At 38.1% G+C, this 24997-nt stretch overlaps 1 protein-coding gene across 5 annotated transcripts in view; it reads left to right on the top strand.

The window, feature by feature from the left end:
* LRRK2 (leucine rich repeat kinase 2) overlaps positions 1–24997 on the top strand; it is a 129531-nt gene that overhangs the window by 25671 nt on the left and 78863 nt on the right. For all 5 annotated transcript variants that reach the window (XM_072147129.1, XM_072147130.1, XM_072147127.1 and 2 more), the window contains exons 7-16: positions 6742–6876; positions 7800–7931; positions 10698–10817; positions 11896–12023; positions 13869–13948; positions 14024–14130; positions 15101–15230; positions 18641–18765; positions 22286–22419; positions 23840–23984. In XM_072147129.1, the coding sequence (XP_072003230.1) occupies positions 6742–6876; positions 7800–7931; positions 10698–10817; positions 11896–12023; positions 13869–13948; positions 14024–14130; positions 15101–15230; positions 18641–18765; positions 22286–22419; positions 23840–23984 (1236 nt within the window). The remainder of the gene's footprint in view (positions 1–6741; positions 6877–7799; positions 7932–10697; positions 10818–11895; positions 12024–13868; positions 13949–14023; positions 14131–15100; positions 15231–18640; positions 18766–22285; positions 22420–23839; positions 23985–24997) is intronic.

A 24997-nucleotide genomic window follows, 5' to 3' on the forward strand; every position in this document is an offset into this window, starting at 1 on the left:
ATAAAACCCCCAAAACTCGCCAAAAATGTACACTTGTCATAAAATCCCTTCACAAAAATGTTCCAAAAAGTGATCAAAAAAAAGTTATGTGCGCCAAAATTGCACCACTGAAAAGGACCACTCAACACGTAAAAATAAGCCCTAAACCAGCTCTGTCAACCAGAAAATATTAAAGGTGTCTCCGAAAAGATGGCTATTCAAAAACAAATGAGATTTCCTCTATATTAGTTTTTTGCAGTAAAATTGTAAAAATATATGAAAAACTATATAAATTAGGTATCAACGTAATCTTGGTGATCTATAGAATAAAGATAATATAGTATTTTTAGTGTACAGTGTACGACCCCCGAAAAATACAAAAAGAAAGGAAACCAAAATTGACAATTTTCTTTTCACCTGTACATTCAAGAGTGAATAAAATCTCATCAATAAGCTAATGACCCACTAAGATGAAATATTTGTAAAGTGCATCTCATGTCGCAAAAATTAAGCCCTTCTATGTCCAAATTGTCAAAAAATAAAGATTGTATAGCCAAAAAAAAGTGACAATGCATAATCTGCTCTCAATGGCGCAGCTTTCTTTCGATGCCCTAGTGCAGTGATGGCAAACCTTTTAGAGACCGAGTGCCCAAACTACAACAAAGACCTACTTATTTATCGCAAAGTGCCAACACAGAAATGTAATTTGTGATTTATACTCCCTTCTCTGTCACAGTTCTCATTGATACCAGCACCTGAGGTCACCAATAAAGCAGAAAATAGTCCCAGGTAGAGCTGTCACTTTAAAATACCTCTGTGCACAGCAAGTCCTGGGCTGTCTGGGACTGCAGGAAGATACCTGGAGTCATCTCTGGTGATGACCTGAGTGCCCACAGAAAGGGCACTGAGTGCCACCTCTGGCACCAGTGCCATAGGTTAGCCATCACTGCCCTAGTGTGTGCCCTACGCGGGAGAGATTAGGTATCAAATTTTCTGGAGCGTTTTGGTATTTTATCCACTGAGAATTTGTAAATTTTTTGAAAAACACATTCATTTAGCCAAAAAGATTTTACTTTCCAAATTGCATCCGATTTTGTTTTGACCCCTGTAAAACAATTAAAGGGTTAACAAACTTCATAAAAGTTGTTTCGCGTACGTTGAGTGGTGTAGTTTCTATAATGGGGTAATTTATGGGGTTTTACTTTTAAGGCCTCTTAAAGTGACTTGAAATCTGAGCAGGTTCCTCAATACTATGATTTTGTGTTTTTTATGAAAATGTGAAAAATCGGACATAAAGTTCATAGACCCATAACATCTTACAAAAATGAGATGCTGCATAAAAAAAACATGTCCACATAAAACAGACATTCGATTAATGTTGGCTATTAAGTTTTTTTGCTATATTGTTTTTTTCATAAATTAACACAAAACCTACTACAAAAAATTTTCAACTGTCACAAAAACACAATTTCAAAATCACATGGATATGTTAAAGGGTTCCAAAGTTATAACCACTTACAGTGACACATGTCAGATTTTAAAAAATGGGCCGTGTTAGGAATGTGAAAAGTGGTTTTGGGGGTAAGGGGTTAAATTATTTGTTCTTATGATTCACAAAATTTTATGAGCTTTATAAAATATGTAATTCTCTTCAAGATGGCCACCATCTACAACTCCGGAGCTGCCCGATCTCCCTAGCAGTCAGACCCCTTCCGGGTCTGACTGCAAACTGTCTGAGCATGCGCGAGCATGCCAGACAGATTACACTGCTCTACATTAAAATAGTATTGTAGATCAGAGCATCGCTGGTTTAAGTTCAAGTATGGAAAAGTAAAAAAAAGTGAAAAACACTAAACACTACACATTATAATAAATACCGTATATTCCGGCGTATAAGATGACCTGGTGTATAAGACGACCCCCCTACTTTCCTGTTAAAATATAGAGTTTAAGATATAGCAAAAGGCAACAAGTGAAGCAGCACTCCGTATGGATAAAGTGAAAAAACTTTTATTCCACCATGGATGAGGATGCAACGTTTCATCTTACTCTATGAAGACATTATCAAGCATAGTGAGTCAGCGGTCAGCTGACTTAAATAGTCAGGTGAAGTAATCAGCGACATATGTGACATCAATTGTATAAATACAGGATATACAAAAATACAAAAAGTGTTAGCGCACCATAAGTACAATATTGTTTTGTCAAACATACATACAAGTGAAAAGAATATGTATGATATTCAAAGCGTGAAGTGCACGCGTTTCTATGGATACCGGCATGACGCCCAATGTGGAGGGGGGGCCGGGAACTTGTGTTAATGTCTACAAATGTGTATCAATAAAGTGTCTTGTGCAAAAACAGAAATCGAACAAAAAAATGGTAAAGTAGTTTAAGATATATTCGCCGTATAAGACTACCCCTTTTCCAACTCATACAAAACACCGGTAAAATTTTTTAAAAAAACAGATTTGAATTTAACATGGTCCTTTTTTTAACCGGTTCGCGACCACCCGTCGTGTATTCACGGCGGCGGTCGCGTTCCGATGCATGGAGAGGGCTCGCGGGCCGAGCCCTCTCCATAGCCGGTAAGTCTCTGCTGCATATTGCAGCAAAGACTTACCGGTAACACCCGCGATCGGTGTCGGCCGCCGGCAAAGCGTGACGTCATCGGGGAGCGGCGATCCGTCGCCATGGTAGCTTCGGGTCTCACGAAGACCCGAAGCTACTTCGGGTTAACCCATTCATCACAATGTGCTATCAGCACATTGTAATGTATGAGGAGTAAAATCCCCATATACTGCCATACTGTAGTATGGCAGTATATGGTAGGATCGATCAGACAACCTAAGGTTAAAGTACCCTAGGGAGTCTAAAAAATAGTAAAAATAAAAAATAAAAAAAGTAAAAAAAAAATATATAATAAAAAAACCTAAAAATTCAAATCACCCCCCTTTCCCTAGAACTGATATAAATAAACAGTAAAAATCATAAACACATTAGCTATCGCCGCGTCCGAAAATGCCTGATCTATCAAAATATAATAACGTTTTTTCACTGCGTTTAACCCCGTAACGGAAAATCGCGTCCAAAGTCAAAACTGGCACTTTTTTGCCATTTCAAAATAAAATTAAAAATTCTATAAAAAGTGATCAAAAGGTCGTACAGTCCTAAAAATAATATCATTGAAAACATCATCAAAAGTCGCAAAAGATGACACCACCCTCAACTCCATACAACGAAGTATGGAAAAGTTATAAGCACAAGAAGACGGCAAAATAAAAAAAAAAATTTTGTTCATGAGGTTTTAATTTTTGTAAATGTATGAAAACATTATGAAACCTATACAAATTTGGTATCCCTGTAATCGTACCGACCCAAAGAATAAATTAGATGCGTCATTTGTGGCGTGAAGTGAAAGCCGTAATATCCAAGCCCACAAAAATACGACACAAATGCGTTTTTTCACCATTTTCACTGTATTTGGAATTTTTTCCTGCTTCCCAGTACATGGCATGGAATATTCAATGCAATCACTATGAAGTGCAATTTATTACGCAAAAAATGAGCCATCACACAGCTTTTTACGTGTAAAAATAAAAAAGTAATAGATTTTTGAAGGTGGGGAGTGAAAAATGGAAATGAAAAAACAGGAAATGGCCCGGTCCTTAATTTAAATTCTTATGACATGCAGGTATATAGTAGGAAAACTGTCGCTCATAAACATAAGGCATACAACAACAACATTACCATCGTCCATTTTACTGTAAATGTTACCATACTGTACCTTAAATTTTTATTTTATTAAATATTCCATGCCATGTACTCAGAAGCGGGAAAAAAATTCCAAATGCAATGAAAATGAAAATTTTCTTGTGGGCTTGGATATTACGTCTTTCACTGAGCTCCCCAAATGACATGTCTACTTTATTCTTTGGGTCGGTACGATTAAGGGGATAACTTTTTTATACTTTGGTGTACGGAGCTGTGGGTGGTGTCATTTTTTGCAAAATTTGATAATATTTTCAATGATATCATTTTTACGACTGTACGACCTTTTGATCACTTTTTATAGATTTTTTTTTATATTTTTCAAAATGGCAAAAAAGTGCCATTTTCGACTTTGGGCGCTATTTTCCGTTACGGGGTTAAACACATTGAAAAACCGTTATCATATTTTGATAGATCGGGCATTTTCGGACACGTCGATACCTAATGTGTTTATGATTTTTACTGTTTATTTATATTTATGTCAGTTCTAGGGAAAGGGGGGTGATTTGAAATTTTATTTATTTTTTTATTATTATTATTTTTTTTTAAACTTTTTTTTATTTTCATTTATACTATTTTTCAGACTCCCTAGGGTACTTTAACCCTAGGTTGTCTGATCGATCCTATCATATACTGCCATACTAGGGTATGGCAGTATATGGGGATTTTCCTCCTCATTCATTACATTGTGCTATCAGCACATTGTAATGAAGGGGTTAAAACGAAATAGCCTCGGGTCTTTGGAAGACCCGAGGCTACCATGGAGACGGATCGCCGTCCCCGATGACCTCACGGGGAGCGGCGATCCCAGGTAAGATGGCGGCGCCCATCCGATCCCAGGTAAGATGGCGGCACCCATGCTAGCATTGATCGCGGGTGTTACCGGTAAGCCTTTGCTGCAATATGCAGCAAAGACTTACCGGCTATGGAGAGGGCTCAGCCTGTGAGCCCTCTCCATGCAGCGCGACCCGACCGCCGTCGTGAATGCGCGGCGGGCAGTCAATTACCGGTGTATAAGACGACCCCAGAACAGACAGAAGATTTTTCTGTCTTCAAAAGTCGTCTTATACGCCGGAATATACGGTACATAAAAATATAAGCCCCTAAAATGTCACTTTCCCATGAAAACACTTAATAAAGTATTAAAAACACAAAAACACTAAAAAAACCTGCATATTTGATATTGCCGCGTCCGTAACAATCTGTATAATAAAACAGAATCGTTACTGGACCTTCACGGTAAACGCAGAAGAAAAAAAAACGCAAAAATGTTCCGAAAATTTCTAATTAATACCCTATAAAAAGTGATTTAAAAAATGTTATGCACTCTAAAATAAGACCACTAAAAAGAATAAATGTTCTCGCAAAAAATAAGCCCCTAACCAGATTTGTTAGCCGAAAAATAAGAAAGTTATGCATATGAAAATATGGTGATGCTAAAATGAACAAGATTTTCCCCAAATTAGTTTTTATTCAGTACAATTGAATAAAATACACAAAACCCCCACATATTTGCTATCCCTGCGTCCGTAACAATCTGCATACCGTAATAAAACAGAATTGTTGTTAGATCCGCAAAGTGAACCCCGTAAAAAAAAAACCCAAAAAGCTCCAAAAAAAAGATGATTTTCAATTAATACCCTATAAAAAATCTTCTAAAAAGTGATTTTAAAAATGTTATGCACTCTAAAATAAGACCCCTAAAAAGAACAATCCTTCCCGCAAAAAATAAGGCAAAAAATAAAAAGTATGCATATGAAAGACGGTGATGCTCAAATCAACAACATTTTACATAATTACTTTTTATTCAGTAAAAATGAGAAAAAAATAAAAAATCTATATAAATGAGGCATTTTTGTGATCGTGGCGACCCATAGAATAAAAATAATTTACTATTTTTATGGTATGGTTAACGGACAAAAAAAACACATAAAAATGTTCCTAAAAGTTGATGATTTTCATTTCCTCCACCAACAAAGAGTTAATAAAATCTCCCCAATTAGCTATAAATGCCCCAAAATTACCTACCAGAAAAGTGCATCTCATGTGGCAAAAGAAATAAGCCCCCATAGGTCCACAATAAAAATACAAAAAAAATTATAGCCTGTACAATGTGACATAGCAAATCTGATCTGGATGGCGCCTCCTTCCCTTCTATGCCCAGCCGTGCGCCCATACAGCAGGTTACCACCACATATGGGGTATCCGTGTACTCGGGAGAGATTGGGTTTCAAACTTTGTGGAGCCTTTTTTCATTTAATCCATTGTAAATGTTTAATTTTCCACCCAAAATGAGTGTATTGTGAAAAAATATTACAATTTGCAGACTGCACCTCCATTTTGTTTTAACCCCTATAAAACACCTAAAGGGTTAACAAACTTCTTAAAAGTGGTTTTTCATACGTTGAGGGGTATAGTTTCCATAATGGGGTAATTTATGAGTCTTGCTATTATTTAGGGCTCTCAGTGTCAATTAGAATTTGAGCAGGTCCATCTAAATACGGGTTTTGGTGATTTTACAAATGATACCTAAATTCTGAGCCTCATAACATTCTAGTAAAATATGTGGAATCTTAAAAAACCATGCCAACATAAAGCAGACATTTGGGAAATGTAAGTTATGAATTTATTTGGGTGCTATCACTATCTGCATCAAAGTAGGGAATTTAGAACATTGAAAATAAAGAATTTTGCCAAATTTTGTTTTTTTTCATAACTAAATGCAAAAGATTTCATCCAAATTTTTAAACTAATTTGAAGTGCAATCTCGAAATCCCCTGGATATCTCATAGCGTTCCAAAGCTATAACCACTTATAACCAGTGACACAGGCCAGATTTGAAAAATGGGGCCGCGTCCTTAAGGCCTAAAGAGGCTGAGTCCCATAGGGGTTAATAAACATGACATTGTTAGTGTTTTTTTTTTTATATGTAGTCCGGCGAAATATGTATCTGATCATACTTTTTCTCTAATTTTTATTTTTTGTTTTCAGTGCCAGAAGAGCAGTTAATGGAGTTCGTAGAGGACAAAGATCATTTGATCTTCTTGAACGTTCTGGCACAGTATAAAAATACAGAGACTGTTGTTTACCACGCTTTACGTCTTTTGATCCCATTGGCTGGCCCACGTAAGTCATTCAAATATTAAATAGGTTGGCCACTTTTCCTCATGTTTTTTGTAAATTGTGTGTATGTGTGGGGGCAGCATATTAGGAAATTTACCAATATACATCTATTAGACGTTCTGCACTGCTTTCTTGATAGGCAAAGTGAAGCCCTTTAATCTTTTATCTACTACATATTTTTAAATAAAGGATTTCCATGAAATGCTCAGAAAAATATTTAATGGGATTATATAAAGAGGACTTTGTAACAATTGTGGTATCCAAGTATGGTGAAACCTTTCAGGTGCAGTGTGTTATATACAAAAGAAATTCAGAGTTTTTCCTATGTTGACCCGTTAACGACCAGTTTTGCGTTTCCATTTTTCACTCCCCACCTACAAAAATCCATAACTTTTTTTTATTTTTCCATGTAGAGAGCTGTTTGGGGGCGTGTTTTCTGCATAACAAAGTGCACTTAATAGTGACAGTGTTTAATATCCTATGCCATGTACTGGGAAGCAGAAAAAAAATTCCAAGTGCAGTGAAATTGGTGAAAATACGCATTTGTACCATTTTCTTGTGGGCTTGGATTTTACGGCTTTCACTGTCATTTATGACATGTGTACTTTATTCTTTTGGTCAGTGCGATGACAGGGGTACCAAATTTGTATAGGTTTTATAATGTTCTCAAATATTTACAAAAATTAACCTCCTGCCCCCCTGAATTATATACTGAATTTATCAAATTGCGCTGCGTAAATACTGTAATAAATCTTTATTAGCAGGCATAGCAAGCTATCATGTGCTAATCTAAGATTGGGGAAGCACATGTAAACCATACATGCTCTCAAATTGTGGTGTATGTTCATGTACATAGCATGCGTTTCACATCAAATTCTATAAATCATATTCACAATTTTTGCATACATGTCTTATGCTTATTACAGCCTGCAATGTGGAAGTACTTATGTCTGGTAATGTCAGATGTTACAACATAATAATGGATGCAATGAAAACATTTCCACACAGTGAAAGAATTCAAGAAGTCTGTTGCTGTTTGTTCCAAAAACTTACCTTTGGTGAGTTATTAATTCAAAATTTTTAGTTTTCTTTCTATGATTGTAATAAGTAACCATTCATTTATAAAAGGAGTTTAGGAGCCTAGGGATGAACTAGAATACAGCACTTGGCCTGTTTGTAGGCTTACAGTAATAGATCTGATTTCAGTGTCTTTGAAAAGGGTTATTTCACAAAGGGGAAAGGGGTTTTTTGGCCCTCTTTGCACTTTTCATACTTCTACCATTCTTATAACAATGGCACAATTACAGCCACTGTTAAAGAGTATCTAAAGATTGAAGTATTTTTTTTAATACCAGAACTGAATAGCAGATAATAATAGTAAAGCTTTGTAATCTGCTTCATTAAGGAAAGCTGCTTCTCTGTACCCTTTTTTACTTCTTTCTCCTGTAGTGAGCAGTGTACCTGAAAATCTTCTGAGGTCTATCCACCTCAGACAGATAAGGAGGCTCACAGTTAAGATTTACTATATCTAGAGATTGTTTATCTCTCCGAGGTGTTTAGACTGTCCAGTAACTGTACATAGTTAAGTCATTAAACACTTTATAGGTTTTTTAGCTGTCATTGGAGTACAGGATAGAAAGCTGATTTAACAAACTGCTTAAGTATGGAAGAAATACAAGGAGTTTGTTTCTGGGCGCACATAGGAAGTCAGGAATTAAGAAGTCATAGGATGCACATTAACATTTTGAAATCTCAAAAGCACAGTGCGTTTCAGAGTCGTATAAGACCCATTTTTCAAGTTGCAGAGAATAAAAGGAAAATATGTATGATTAATCCTCCTATGCATCAAATGTGCTTCTATCCCCCTATGGATTGATTTATTAATTTCTGGTTACATGCTTTAAATATATTTATCTATCTATTTACCTATGAACCTGGTTGTTTTTATAAAGATAATTTTTCTACCAATGTATTGGCCTATGCTCAGATGCTCTTTTTGTATATTTGTATACATATATAATATTTTATTTTATACTATAATTCTATCATTGTATATTTATATATTTCTTTATTGTACACTATTCCAGTTTACTATATTTACGGTTATGTTTATATTTATACTCGTATGCATGTATCAGCAATTTTATTTTTTTATAATTTTTTAATTTTTTTATTTTCCATTTAGTCTGTGTCACTTGAAAAAGGGGTATTATATGACCCCGAAACGCATTGTGCTTTTGAGATAATCAAACGTTATGTGAATCTTATGACCTCAAGATCCCTGACTCCCTGTGTATCCCTTGATTTGATCTACAACTCCGATCTGTTGATCTTGTCCTAAGGAAGCATATTTCTGTAATAAACAGCTTTACAGAGTTTACTGTTATCATCTGTGCTAGTGATTTATGCAATATTGGTGAAAGTTAAGTTATGCTTAAAGATTCCCTTAACTACAATTTACTTTAAGTAGGTGTCTAACAGGCCAGTAAATAAATACTTTTTACTAAAATGTTTTTTTTTTAACCAGGTAACGGTACATTCACACGGCCATCTGGGGGAGATGTATATGCGGTCGCATATACTTCCCCATAGACTGCAATGGCTTCCTGGAAGCGGTACGGTGCCACAAGTGTGTGGCATTGTTCCGCGCCATACACAGAGAAAAAATAGAGCATGCTCTATCTTTCCCTTTGTTTGCAGGCTATGCGGCGCTGTTCACTATGGAGAGGGGGAAAAGTCATTCTTCCTCCTTCCCAGTACACAGTGGTATGGGGCTGGCATATGGATGTGTGAATGTATCCTTAGGAGGAGGCCACTTTTTGCTATATTGCCATGGTACTGTATAGGCTCTGGTCTTCCCCTGAAAAATGAGGCAGATGATTGCTTTTATGAACAGTTCAGCAGATAACTGTGCAGTGAAGTGACCATATGGAAATTGGCCCAGCATCCCTGCTCACTGCTCTACTCATAATGTGAACATGAACTGTTAACGCTAGATACAGGCGGTCCCCTACTTAAGAACACCCAACGTACAGACGACCCCTTGTTATAAACGGACTTCTGGATGTTGGTAATTTACTGCACTTTGGCCACAGGCTACAATAAACAGCTATAAAGGTTATCAAAGTTGTCTGCAATTAAGCTTATTAATGCTGGTTCTTTGACAAACCAACATTTTTTAAATTCAATTGTCACAAAGACCAAAACAATTCTGGGTATGGTTAGAATTATAAAATATACAGTTCCGACTTGCATACAAATTCAACTTTAGAACAAATCTACAGAACCTATCCTGTATGTAACCCGGGGACTGCCTGTATTGACACACTATGGCCCAGGTTCATTATTCTTTCTGTGCCAGGTTTTTTGTCTAAGTTTGCACCAGAAAAAGCGTGTTTGGAGATTGCATATATACTTCTGAAGTGTTTGGCCACTTTTTATACATCTGAGCCCATGGGGCATATTTATCAGGAACTCTGCACCACATCAGTGCTTATTGCTAGCACTTGCGATTATTTGCCCCAATCGCCACCTTCACACCAGTAGGGCGTGGGACAGCGCAGGGTGTTAACGCCCCGCGCCAGTGAACTCGCTGCTGCCAGCGACTTTTCAAGTGTGAAAAGTCACCGGCTGCGTCTATTTCTATGCCAGGCCCCGCCCGCCGTAAAATGAGCGCTGTGGTGGGCAGCGAGCATCGGCATATGATAACTATCCCCCTTTGTTTTTAAGTAATAAATCTCTTTACTCTGTAGTATGACGTAGGTGGAAATCCATAAATTAAGTATTTAACAAACATAATGAAAATATTGTGTATCTCTTTTTAGGAAGCTTTTTTAACATCCTGGTATTAAATGAAGCTCATGAAGTTATTATTAACGCACTGATGAACTTTTCTTCCAATTCAAAACTTCAAGCCACTGCTCTGGCATGTCTGGCTCTTCTTAGTAAGTGGTTACTTCTATCTATCCTCTTTCTTTCCCTGATATGCTGTGAAATAGTACAGCCGATACATATAAACCATACAAAATTATTGTTTAAAGTTTCATTCAGGTGGGTAAAGTCAAGTGAATACACTGTAGGTTGATGTATTTGCTACACTCGAAATGAAAATGCTCAATGTCCATCAAAAGGGGTTATGAAAAATCGTTCTAACTGGTGGAAAGCCAGTCTTGCGTGATACTGTTCTTTAGGATGCTCACCCATAGACACTTGTATGGACACACACATTTTACATGGACGCAGTATTTTCTTTCTATTTCTTTCATGAGAAATCATAAGATAATGCATTTATAGATCTTCTCCAATAAGGTTCAGCTTTTAGATTTACTTGAACATTTATTATTGAACTACAGGCGGTCCCCTACTTAAGGACACCCGACTTACAGACAACCCATAGTTACAGACGGACCCCTCTGCCCACTGTGACCTCTGGTGAAGCTCTCTGGATGCTTTACTATAGTCCCAGACTGCAATGATCAGCTGTAAGATGTCTGTAATGAAGCTTTATTGATAATTCTTGGTCCAATTACACCAAAAATTTTGAAACTCCAAATGTCACTGGGGCAAAAGAAAAAAAATTGTCTAGAACTTCCATTATAAAATATACAGTTTCGACTTACATACAAATTCAACTTAAGAACAAACCTCCAGACCCTATCTTGTATGTAACCCGGGGACTGCCTGTACATATATTATGTGTATATATGGTGAACTGTGGGGATAGGGGGCTGAGGGTATGTAGGGGATTTAATAATTATAAGTGGTTGAGAGTTAATGGTCTGTGTGGGGGAGGAAAATCTGATGTATCAGAGCTGTGTGTGTGCAAATGTAGTTTTATTGGTGTGAAATATAGTTTTGCATTTTTTTTGTAATGTACAAATATGGGGTGGGTCTTAAATTAAGGTGTGTCTTATAGTCTAAAAAATATGAAAAATCTTTTTTTTACATAAATCTAGTGTGCTATGATTTTATAATGTGTTTCAGTTATATTATTGATCACTGACTTGTAATTCCTTTTTAAAGCCGAAACTATATTTCTAAACAAAGACTTAGAGGATTCTGAAGATGGAGATGATAATAGAGGACAACAGTATTGGTTTGAAGCTGCGTTTAAAGCTTTAAAACTTCATAAGAAGAATACAGATGTTCAGGTAAACAAATCGGCCCTTAATTCTGGCACTTAACCCCTTAACCCCTTCGGGACTCAGCTTATTTTGGCCTTTAGGACGAGGCCCCATTTTTCAAATCTGCCCTGTGTCACTAAGTGGTTATAGCTTTGGAACGCTATGAGACATCCAGGGGACTTTTAGATTGTTTTCTTGTGGCACATTGGGGCAGATTTATCAAGCTGTCTGAAAGTCAGAATATTTCTAGTTGCCCATGGCAACCAATCACAGTTCCCCTTTTAAATATTCATGAGCACTGGTGAAATGAAAGCTGAACTGTGATTGTTTTTCACTTTTTTTACTTCTACAAACTTGAGCTTGAACCAACAATGCTCTGATTGCTGGTTCAAGTCCAATACACTGTTCTACAATACTAATTCTTTGTAGAGCAGTGTAAACTGTCTGAGCATGCAGACACATGCGCAGACAGTTTACAGTCAGACCAGGAAGGGGTCTGACTGCTTAGAACATCGGGCAGCCCCAGGGCACTTGGCAGACCTCGGGGCTGCCCGGAAAGGATCGAATCCCACGGTAATCGACGCGGGGGATCCGATCCTTAGGGGGAACACCCTAACACAACGTGGTAATGCTTGACTGTGGCGTGTAAGGGGTTGACACTCGCGATCTGGTGCCGGCTTCATTTGTGAGCTAGTGCCAGAAGCGGTACGTTATAGCACGTCGCCTTGCGGTAAGTATCTTCCTGCAGGGACATACTATAACGTTGTGGTGCGAGTAGGGGTTAAGGATGCAGGTTTTTGTCGCTCGTTTTTTGCTTTCCAACTACAAAAATCCATAAATTTTTCATTTTTCTGTGTACAGAGCTGCGTCAGGGCTTATTTTATGCGAAATTTTACTTCTTAGTGACATTATTATACCACGCCGTGTACTGGGAAGCTGGAAAAAAAATCCAAATGCATTGAAATTGTGCACTCCTAATAACACCTCTGCTTTATTCTTTGGTTCGGTACGATCATGGTCAAATTAATATAAGCTTTATTGTGTTTTAATACATTTATTGCTAATAACTTTTTCATCCTATGGTGTACTATGGAGCTATGTAGGGTGTCATTTTTTGCAAATGAGCTGTTGCATTGCTACCATTTTGAGGACTGCGACCTTTTGATAACCTTTTATAACATTTTTATGTGGTATGAAATGGTGTAAAAGTATTGGTTCGGACATTGAAAATGATTAGAATTTTTAGCTTGTTTTATTTTTATAAATTCCTGATCGGTGCTAGCACCGATAGTGGGTATTAGCGGTGGGTGTTTTCTGCAGTAGGCTGCAAACCCCACCTCTGTATAAAGAGGGCTTAGCTCGTGAGCCCTCTTCATATCGCCACCACACCGCTGTGCTGTACATGTACAGTGCAGAGCGTGAAGAGGTTACAGGGGTTGTCCACTTTCAGCAAATAATTTATATTGTTTGTTTAATTAAAAGTTATGCTGGGAGCGTGGGAGAGGGAGGTGATGTCCTCTCGTGTGACGTCACCTTCTTCATCTCAGCATGGGTGAGGGACGTGGAGGGGCTTGCATAATTAGCAGCCCAGAGTGCCGGACATCTTGTTCCCCATGCTCTATGCTGCTGATTATAAGTTTCAGATGATTAGTTTCTCATCCATTTTATCCATCTGTGATAATTTGTAGAAACCAATAAAGCATCTTACATTTTTATGGATCCCAGTGGATATTCTTTGTGTGCTGGAAGCCTGTTTTGCATGCAAACATGCTGCTACTTTTGTTTGTTTTGCTTGCACAACTAGGCAGAAAATCCTTGTTGCAAAACATTTACAAAGAATATTCCTTTTTTTTTAACCATTCTAATTTCTAGGAAGCTGCGTGCTGGGCCCTAAATAATCTTCTTATGTATCAACCTGAGCTTCATAATAGAATTGGGGATGAACAAAATCAGTAAGTAATGAACATTAATTCATAAGAGAGAAACTGGTTTAACGTTTAAGAATTAATAGTACACTATTATTTTAGGTACCCTGTACACAGAGAGGTGATGTTGTCCATGCTGATGCATTCTTCCTCCAAGGAGGTTTTCCAAGCAACCACAACTGCTTTAGCTACTCTCTCTAGACACAATGGTAAATGTGGATTGAATTTTTGATGTTGTAAAGACAACGGTATTTCATGCAATAGTGATAATTTAATATTCCAAAGATACATATAAAATGTCATGTCTGTTAAGGTCAATGCTAAAGGTCAATGTTGATAGAGACTTTGAAAGCAGCAATGTGTATCCATTGGGAACACACAGTACTTTGCTGATAGTTTAAGGGGTATTCCAGGAATCCGCATAATTCATATATAAATGTGTCCTTAAAATATATACTAATATGTAATTCCAAGCCCTGGAAGAAGTCGTATGGGCAAAACTCTGGAGTTGGGTAAGCAGAACCGAACGTGCAATTCTTTTATATGAATGCCTTTTTAAACTTTATGTTATGTGAGTAATATGTAATAAGTTGTTATTTAAAATTTTGCTCCCTTAGCAGAAAAATGTTGCTGACATACACTTTAATAAAGAATTAAAATACTACTGGCCCTTTAATCAGTCTGTGCAGCGGTGGGCAGGTCATTTAATCATCACTATTTTGGCTGTAGTCGGTTGGTTGCAGTGCATCCAGAATGGCCAATGTTTTGGTGATGGCAGTTACACACCTCTTTACTATGGTAACAGAGCAAGAAAATGTAATAGATCATCACTGGGAGCAGAGCATAAGAGGTAGGAAGAGTTAATTGAGAACTAAAGCATCTAGGGACTTTCCAGTGGCGCCCATCTTGGTCATAATTCCTCATACTTTATAGAGGCCATAAAATTTTGTGAATCATAAAATCAAACTACTTAAGCTCCATTTTGTGACTAATGACATTGAGTTTTGTTACATTCATGTATTTATAGCATCATGGGTTTTTGTGTCAGACGTTCATATTCCCGGAATACCCCTTTAAGCAAAATATTTTTGGAGTCAAAATGTGAAGTGTTAAAAATGCACCACATTGTAGATATTTTCCAAAATTTCCCTTAAACTTAACTCTTGCCTTTATTTACAGGGGTGATTAGACAGATTTTATTGGAGAAAGGTGTTCATATCAATGTGCTTGAGATAATGAAGGGACATCTTGACTCTCCAGAAGCAGCAGAAAGTGCCTGCCGAGTCCTTCTTCATCTTTTTAATGGAAGGTAAGCTTCTAACAATAGAAGAGCTTCGCAGAAATACAGTTGAAACCATATCTTTACATACACTGTATAGAAAAAACTTTTGCATGTTTTTCTCACTATCTAACATGAAATAAGAATAAACTTTTCCTGTTTTAGGTCAGTTAGCATTACCAAAATTTATATTTGCCAAATGCTGGAATAATGAGAGAATTTTAAAGACATTTTTATGACTTTCTACAAAGTCAAAAGTTTACATACAATTCTTTAGTATGTGATACCATTGCCCTTAAACTGTACGCTTGGATCAAACGTTTTGGATATCTTTCCAAAAGATTCTCACAATATTTGCTAGGCCCTTTCATTCTGACAGAATATGTAAAACTGAGCCATGTTTGTAAGCCTCTTTGCTTGCACTTGCCTTTTAAGCTTTGCCATTAATTTTCAATAGGATTGAGGTCCAGGCTTTGTGATGCCCACTCCAGAGGATTGGGGGAAATTTATCAGAAATGTCTGAGCCCATGGAAACAAATCAGGGCTTGGCTTTCATTTTCCCACAGCAGTTTATAAAATTAAAGCTGAGTTTTGATTGCTTTACATTGGCAACTAGAACGGTTTTACTTCAGACACTTCTGATCTCCTTCATTGACTTTGTTATGCTGAAGCCGTTTTGTTACCAGTTTCTCAGTTTGCTTTGGGTCATTGTCAATTTGGAAGACCTATTTGCTGCAAAGGTTAAAAGTTCCTGGCTGATGTATTGAGGTGTCTTCCCCCTTATTCCCCCAAACTTATAAATGGTCATTATGGCCATAGAGTTGAATTTTAGTTTTGTCAGATCACAGAACATGTCCCCAAAGGTTTTTTTTTCTCTCTGTGCATTTGTAAACCTAACAGGGGTATTCCCACCTAGACAATATTATTAAATATACTCAGGATAACAAAATAACACATTCTCTAATTCACCAATGTTAACAAAAATACAGCATTTCACAGACTTAATTTCAAGTTGCCTCTATCAGTCCTGGTGTATACAATTTTGGTTTCCCTTGGATCTGACCGTAAATCTTCTGACTATGGTTGGTCAAGGCAGATTGTTGTCATGAATAGCTTCTGCTGTCTGCATGATTCAGTGTGCGCTCTGCCCCTCCCCATCCATTACAAGACCAACTCACACACAGACACTTCCTGTCAGCCAGCAGTGTTCAGAGTTTACTTTACAAGCTACAGATGAGATAAGGTCTTTATCCAGGAATGGAGACGCTGTGTGTTATAGCTGAGATGTAGCAGAGCTGACTGTGTCATTGTGTGTTCTATCCGTCTTATGGATCTCATCATCTCTCATGACTCATGATTTCTGATCTACTAGATACTACTAGAATGTACAGAAGCTAAATAAAAGTGTAGATTAAACCGGGCCCTCATAATCTAAGCGCATTGTCAGCACACAGCAACTCACACAACAATAGAGGGATCATAAGCAAGTCTGCTTAGAGAGTCCCGCCCACACACTAGAATTTTACACTGACCATAACTGAATTATAGGAGCTAAAGCAACAATAAAACTGAGTGAAATTGTAAGGTAAGGAGGTTAAAGGACACCTGTCATCAGGTCTGTGTCACTTGTCCTGTCACCACTACCTGTTGGAGCAGCTCACAAGGATCCATCCCAGCCTTTATCTAGTTATTTCATACATTATTCATTGTAAAATCACATATTTTTTATCATGTAAATGAGGCTGGTCACATGGTCAGAGGCAGTGATGTCATCCCTGTTACCCCTCCCCTCTCCTCCCCCTGCTCATGTCTGTGTGTAATGTATAGTAAAGTATTGCTAGTGTGTGTGCTGCATCTGCTGACATGCTGCATCCTCCTAATATACAGGTGAGAGACACAGACATCAGCTACACATGAATCTGACATGTTCTGCTGTAACATGGTTGTCTGGAGCTGCTGTATCTCTCCTAAACACACACACATGCACACACAGGCTGCAGGGGGTGTGGCCACCAGCACCAGGAAGCACATCATTATACAGCCTCACATCATTATACAGGCTGTCAGTCATGCACTGGGGGTGTGGCTGTGCCTCCCACTCATGAATAAGGTGGACAGCTTGAATATGCAAATGCTTCATTGGACATTTCACAGGTCATTTGCATACAGCTTTAGGACCTCATTGCTTAGGTTTACAGGCATGTAGAGGGACAATGAAGGGATAGAGGCAATGATCTCTAATGGCAGTTTATGAAAATATATTTAGTTTAGGGGGGTTATTTTGCATGACGGGTTCTCTTTAAACATTAGCTTTGTGTAAACATCACTAGGAGATTCAAATTTGAGATCTTCCTTTCATGGGCAAACCCCTTTAACCCTTTCAGGACAGCCTATTTTGGCCTCAAGGACACAGCTCCATTTTTCAAATTTGCCTATAGCTATGGAACACTTTGGAACATATCCAAGGAATTTTGAAATTTGTTTTCTTGTGACATATTGCACAGGCAGGTTTGTTCTTAAGTTGAATTTGTATGTAAGTCAGAACTGTATATCTTATAATTGTAACCCCAGCCAATTTTTTTTTGGTCTCTGTGACAACTGGATTTTAAAAATGTTGGACTGTTATAAGAATGAGGAGTAACAATAAAGCTTAATTGCAGACACCTTTGATAACTGTTACAGCTGATCATTGTAGCCTAGGGCTAAAGTAGAGTAAAAGGGATAGTCAGTAAGTCAGGTGTTCTTAAGTAGGGGAAAGCCTTTACTTCAAATTAGTTTAATAATTTCTTTGTTGGTTTAGGAAATGGAAATAATTAATTTTATTATTATTATTTATTTATTTTTACGCTGTTTATCATGCGGGTCAATAACAATTTATTATGCAGATTGTTACATACGCAGCAATACCAAATTTGTGGGGGGTTTTTGTGTTTGTGTGTGTATATATTTATTTTTTAGTTTATTTTAATGTTTTAACATTTTTAGTCTGTTTATATATTGAGTATTTACTATTTAAACCTGAACAAGTGAAGCTCCGATTGCATTGCCTTGGGCATGGAGTTCACTAAGAGCTGTCAATCTGTCAATTCCACTTCATCATGGAACTGGTAGAGGTTAGAAACCTTGCACTTCTTCACATACTGTTTGGTGATGGCCCGTAGATGCTCAGTAGGGTTTCTGTTTTGAAGCCTGCTTGGCTAGTCCGGAACCCTGAAAGTTTCTTTAGCAGGGCAGTGGTTGTTTTGGTTTTGACCATATTACACACTATTCAGTGTATGGACAGACCTCACAAGTATATCTTTTATTGCTACATTTTAGTATCTTTAACTGTACCGAGGCTGTTTTCATCAGTAATTGTTCTTATTTCCTTATACTGTATAGTGTCATATTTATGCAAATCAGTTAATCAGCAAATACATTCTTGTTTTATCCCTTTTTAGCTCTTTTAATTTGGATTTATTGACTGTGACCATGACAAGTTTGTTAAATGCCATGAAGAAGCACAGAAAGGTACCTGGGGTCCAGCTGGAAGCTTTGCGTGTAATGGTGCAGATTTTGTGTGATGGTAAGTGATTATATGCATCTAGCTAGATTTATCATGTTGCATTGTTTTCAGTATATTCACTATTCTCACAAATGCCTCAAATAAGCACCTACAAGGGTTTCCCGATTCCTTTGTCAGTTTTTTTTAAAAACCTTTTGTATTGATTATATAAAATTTCACAATACACAGAATTTATGATACAATAAAGCGATTGTAATAGGATTCCGGTAGTTCTATAAATTGTTATGCAATATAACGATTAATATCACTTCCTTCCTCGTTGTACCGTTTACTATGTTCTATATCTTCTGTTTCTAGTCTCTGTGTTGTACACTATAATTTACCACACTCAGGGTTAATACCAATAATATTTATTAACACACTAGAAGTATACAATGTTAATCACAATACCCACAAACCCACAGAATCCAACCCACAACAATGCATATAAACAACTCGCACACACATAGAATGATCTTTACACCTAACTATCCCTATTATTACAGAGAACGAAGGGGGACAGGGAGATTAACAGGAAAGCAGGGGTATAGAGGTAGGTTAATAGATGGATAGGTAAACAGGGGAGCCGGGGTACAGAGATAGAGAACAGGGGAGCCGGGGTACAGAGATAAAGAACAGGGGAGCCGGGGTACAGAGATAGAGAACAGGGGAGCCGGGGTACAGAATACAGGTACTCAGCCCAGTCCGGGAAGGTGATATAGTCTGCGGGGTGATCCTCCTAACTCCTTCTCCTTCCTCGTTGGTAATCAGGGCAGATTCCTTCTCCCTCCTAGCTGGTATTCAGGGAACATTTCTTCTTCCTTTCCTAGCTGGTCTCCATGGAAGATTTCTTCCCCTATCCTCCACTATCATCCCCTTATAAGTCTCTCCTCTGTCCCTTCCCCCAAGATGGTGGACAACAGATGTAGAACCCTTCCTATCCTGTATTTCCAATACAGGGTGTGTATTTAGTCACCCATCCAGCCCCCCTCAGGTAGGAATAACAGAGATCCTGCATTCCCATCCTGGCATAGAGGTGTGAAGTGTCTCTAAATAACCGTCCCTGGAGAGTTTGAGTGATATTCCCATAGTAAAAGGGAGTGGACATCCTGTTGTCCAAGGATACAGATATGTGAGATTGCCCTCACCACATCCTGAGTAAGAAAGCAGCTGTGTTCTTTCCCAGGGGAATGGAATATGACAGAGGGACATTATATACATATATATTTATTTAAGTGGGCCATTCCACTGAAAGAAAGGTGCCAATCCGAATTTGGACTAGATTGAATGAAAAACTCAAAATCCCCCTCCCCCAAATGTCTAAATTAGCTGAACATCAAGTAAAGATATATAAACAAACTTCGATAAGCCTCAATAAATATTTTCCAGTTGCTTTTTCTGCACTTTTCTTTTGTCTTGCAGTGTCTAATCTATCTGTATTCATTAGAGCTTTTAACTGGCCTATTAATTCTTATAGAGCGGGGGCGACGTTTGTAACCAGTTTGATAGGATGCATCTCTTTGCCACCAATAAGACTACTTTTGGGAATAATATTCCCTGAGGGATGTTGGATGTTTGGACAAGCCTAGATTCCATGCTGCAATCTAGACAATGGTATATTTAACCCATAAATCGCCCAGTACAACAACTTGAAATATGTTTCCCGGCATTTTTCATTTATAATAATCTGTCCATTCATTGACCATCCCCATGACATTTTGGAGAGATCTGGGACCTGGTTTCTGATGCAATTGAAATAATGTCCTCAAAAACCTGATCAAATAACTGCTTCCTAATATCAATTACACTTTTTTTTTTTTACAAAAGGATAGAATTTGGAATAATGCTAACTATTTTTAAAGGCATTTTGAGCCATTAAACCGTGCTTTTCCCTCCAATCTATCCCCAAAGTTCCTAAAATATGCCACAATGATTAATGGTTACCAACTAATGGCATGCACTTTGACTTGAACAGAAGGCCATATAACTTTCTTATCTGTTTCCAAGCTGTGACAGTATCTCCCAGCAGTATGGGGGATTTAATAGCCCATTTTACAGATCATTTTGTATGTAGTAATTCTACCAAGTTTCAGGGTGTCGCCAGTCCTTTCTCTAAATCCTGACCGTAAATCTTCTGACCATGGTCGGATTCTTTACTTGAATAGCATCTCTAGTCTGCACACTGCTGTGCTTTCTGCCTCCTGCCCTTTACATTAAAACACCAGCTCAGACACAGGCACTTCCTGCCTGAGCATCATGCTCCTCGCCTCCCTATAGGAGAGGATATAATTAATCCTAATCCATTTTCCACATGCATAGGAAAATGTGAGAATTGTCTGTCTTCCAGATGAAACAATTACCAGGAATCTTTTAAATTAGTTGCTCCAGGAAAGAAAACAAAGCTCAGTCTCCAGGCCTACAAGCTTAAGATCGAGGTTGTGATGTACATTTATCCTCATTTACATCATTGACCAAATTTCAATCTCTTCCTAAGATCAAGTTGATGGGGATCTAAGGACATCAAATTCCAGCAGTGTAAAGAAAGGCTAAGAGTTACAATTTGGGCCATAAACATTATACAGATCCCACATTTCTCCTAGATATGAAAAGGCCAACTTAGATATTCTGCCCTGTTTCTGTGTCATTGGATATTACCTGTATTGGAGAACTGTTATGCACCAGGGTTAACAATTCTGCACTAGCATTTCCCACTGCCGATCCAAATACCTCACCCACCCACAGGCTTTTCATCCTCTCTAAACATCTGTCTGGAGGTGCAACTCCTAAAGCAGAACAATATCAGGGTGTATGCGTTTCAAGTGTACTGCTATACGTTATTTGGGGAACCTAACCCCTAAATGCTTTGCCACTGCCAGCTCCTGAAAATCAATATTAAACAAGTCCAGTTTAGCCAAAATAGAAGGGGCTGGTGTATTCTCCGTCACCTCTGAGCCACTCTGCTCCGGTGCAGCACACTCAGAAAAGGACTCTGGTACCACTGCCATCCTGCTCTCTCCTGTCTCCTCAAGTTAAATCTCTCCCGCTGGTGCGCCCTGCTTGTTAGTACTTCATGTACCATTTTATGTGCCAGGAACAGGGATGTTCGCTGGGGGTATTCAGACCCAAATTATCTGCTATGAGCGGTATGTAGCAGGTCTGAGGGAACTCGTTTGTGGGAGCTCGCTACCACTGTTCCTTACATGGCAGCTCCGAATCCAGTCCCCTACGGAAATTTGCATACTGTGCTGTATTTTCAGAATATGCTATTGGTATCAGAATGGTGGGGACCGAATACCAAGACCCTACTGTCATAATCTGTTGCCAGCTGTCCCCAGTTACTGAAAGCTATATAGAGGATGTTACTGGAAGTAGAAGACTGCAATGTGAAATTATTATGCATTTTATAATTGTAAAACTGCAACAAATTTCAGTGTTTGTAAGAAATCACTGTTGTGCTGTTAACAACCTTAACAAGAATTTGTGTAGAAAAAATGGATATTTTTCAAATCTTCACGTCATCTTATCATATTTTGATTTTCAGACCCTACATGTGATCTGCAAAATGATGCTGTGAAAGCTGAAGAGAATTCATTCCTAAATCTTCCACGCAAAGTGATCAGAAACCAGTACTTATTTGAAGGAATTCACAAGTTCATCTTGCAAGCCCTTAATAAGGTATGGGCATTGAAACTTGTTTTATTAACTGCTAAATGCGGCTATAATTCAGTAAATTCAATAAATCCAATACAATCATTGAGTACCAAAAATTATACAGCATTAATTTAGGAACTGTTCTTTTTGCTGTTTGGTCAATGCTGAGCCTTCTGTTAGATCATATTACATCTGCTGGCTGTATACTACAATGGGGGGTTTGCCCATGTAGAGGATAGGTCCTCAATGTGAGCGGTTTGCAACAAATTGATGGTTTTGACAACCTCTGTACCCTTACTTATTTATTTTGACATCTAAAAAATGCAAAGTGTACATATATGTATAATCATGATAAACACTTTTTGTATCAGTTTTTTATTAGTTATTTTAGATTTTTTATTACTTTTGATGTTGTATGTTATTTGTTGTTAGGACGCCTTGGGGTGCCTGAATAAAAAAAAATTGGCCATTAAAAAATAAACATTGAAGGAAATCAACCACTCAAAAAACAAAAAGAACCCTAAAACTGCTCACCTGCACTGCTCTTCATCTTGAACCTGGAGCTGTCCGTCGCTAGTCTTGACACGCCAGGATCACCTAAAAAAAGCTACAATTAGCAGCATGGAGTGAATTAAAGGGGTATTCCCATCTGGGCATTTACATATATGAAATGAATTAAATGAATTGTAAACATTTCTTCAATTGGATGTTATTTAAAAAAAATGTTCCTGTGTGAAGATAATTTCTCATAAATGTAGTCAATTTGACCCTTAGAAACGAGATAGCTTCCTCGGATATGACCACCTCACATTTTGCCAGCAATGGCCAGACATGCGCTATTGAGCTCTGCCTGACCTCCTGGCTTCAGCAATCATTACCACAGGACGGCTGTGGGACCTGCAGTAACTCCCGGACATTTCATATTCAAAAACCTTTTGTTTCTTTGTGCAATCCCTCCAGCACAGGTGGCCGTATCCAAGGAGTCAGTCTTGTTTCTAAGGGACCATATGACTACATTTTTGAGAAATTATCTTCATACAGGTAAATTTTTGTAAAATAACATCTAATTGAAAAAATGTTTATGTATGGCAGAAACAGAATGTGAATGCCCAGACGAGAATACCCCTTTAATGTCTCTCAAGTGACATCACCCAGCATGGGAAAGGGAGGTGTGGGGATGAGCATTATTAGCAGCCCAGAGCGCCAAACATGTTCCCTCGCTTCGGCCTGATAATTATAGCTTTCTTTTCAAGGTGATCCTGGCGTGTGAAGACTAGCGCTGTACAGCGCCGGGATCAAGATGAGGGTTTTTTTTGTTGTTTATTCAGTGGTTAATTTCCTTTAACGTCCGTTTTTCAGTCGGTTTTGCCCATGTAGCTCTAGTGTATAAGTTAAAATTAATTCAAAACATAAATAACTTTCCTGTATTTTATCTTTTTTGCAGTTCATTTCCAATCCCAGTATACAAGAATGTGGCCTTAAATTAGTGAACACACTGTCAGAATGTTCAGGGTCCTTAGAGTTGCTATCGGAACAGGGAGCTTTTGATACTATTCTGCATAGCATCCAGATGTATCCTGGAAATGAAGGTGATGCATGATGTTAATTTTTTTACTAAACTAGTATTGTAGTGGAAATTGGGTTGTTATTATTATATTATTATAATATTATTATAATCAGCATGCACCACAATTTGATAATCTGGCGCAAACTGCACATTACAGGTTTAAAGCATGATCTTGACTTTATAATTCCAGTAAGTGCGGTGTAGTCCAGCCAATGCATTTCGAAAACTCTAGGCATTCTTAATCATGGCATGCCAAGAGTGAAGTGTTTTCTCGGTAAAATACCTGTAGAAAGCCATGTGACCATTTTACAAATCCTTGTTACTACAGACGCAAACAAAAAAACATTTACCCTTTTTTGGGCCATACTGCATCTAAATGCAAAATCTACAGTACTTTATGCTGCTTCTGTCTATATATGTATAGTCTCCAGTTTCTTAATCCTTTGTGTCTTGTATTTCGCCATATAATTAAATGCGTGTAGACTGGGTATTAGAGACAGTTGCCTGACTTCTATACTTACCTTTTTGCCGATTAACCCCATAGCGCAATAAGACGTACCTGTACGTTTTATTGCGCATGGGGTAGTATGAAGAGGGTTCACGGGCTGAGCCCTCTTCATACACGCCGGGTGCTTGCTTCACAATGAAGCAAGCACCCGTCGCTAACACCCGCGATCGGTGCTTGTACCGATCGCGGGTGTTAACCCTTTCATTGCCGCCGGCAAAGCTGCCGGCGGCATTAACGAGCCGGCGGCGCGTGGGCGCCGCCATCTTGGCTCCGATCGCCGCTCCCCGTGACGTCATCGGGGAGCGGCGATCCGTTGCCATGACAGCCTCGGATCACACAGTGATCCGAGGCTATCATGTTTTAGGCCATCTATTACAATGTGCGATCTGCACATTGTAATAGATGGTGTGCAAAATCCCTATATACTGCCATACTGTAGTATGGCAGTATATGGTAGGATCAATCAGACAACCTAGGGTTAAAGTACCCTAGGGAGTCTGAAAAATAGTAAAAAAAATTTTATAAAA

This window comes from Engystomops pustulosus, chromosome 4 (genome assembly GCF_040894005.1).
Source record: "Engystomops pustulosus chromosome 4, aEngPut4.maternal, whole genome shotgun sequence".
Classification (NCBI taxonomy): domain Eukaryota; kingdom Metazoa; phylum Chordata; class Amphibia; order Anura; family Leptodactylidae; genus Engystomops; species Engystomops pustulosus.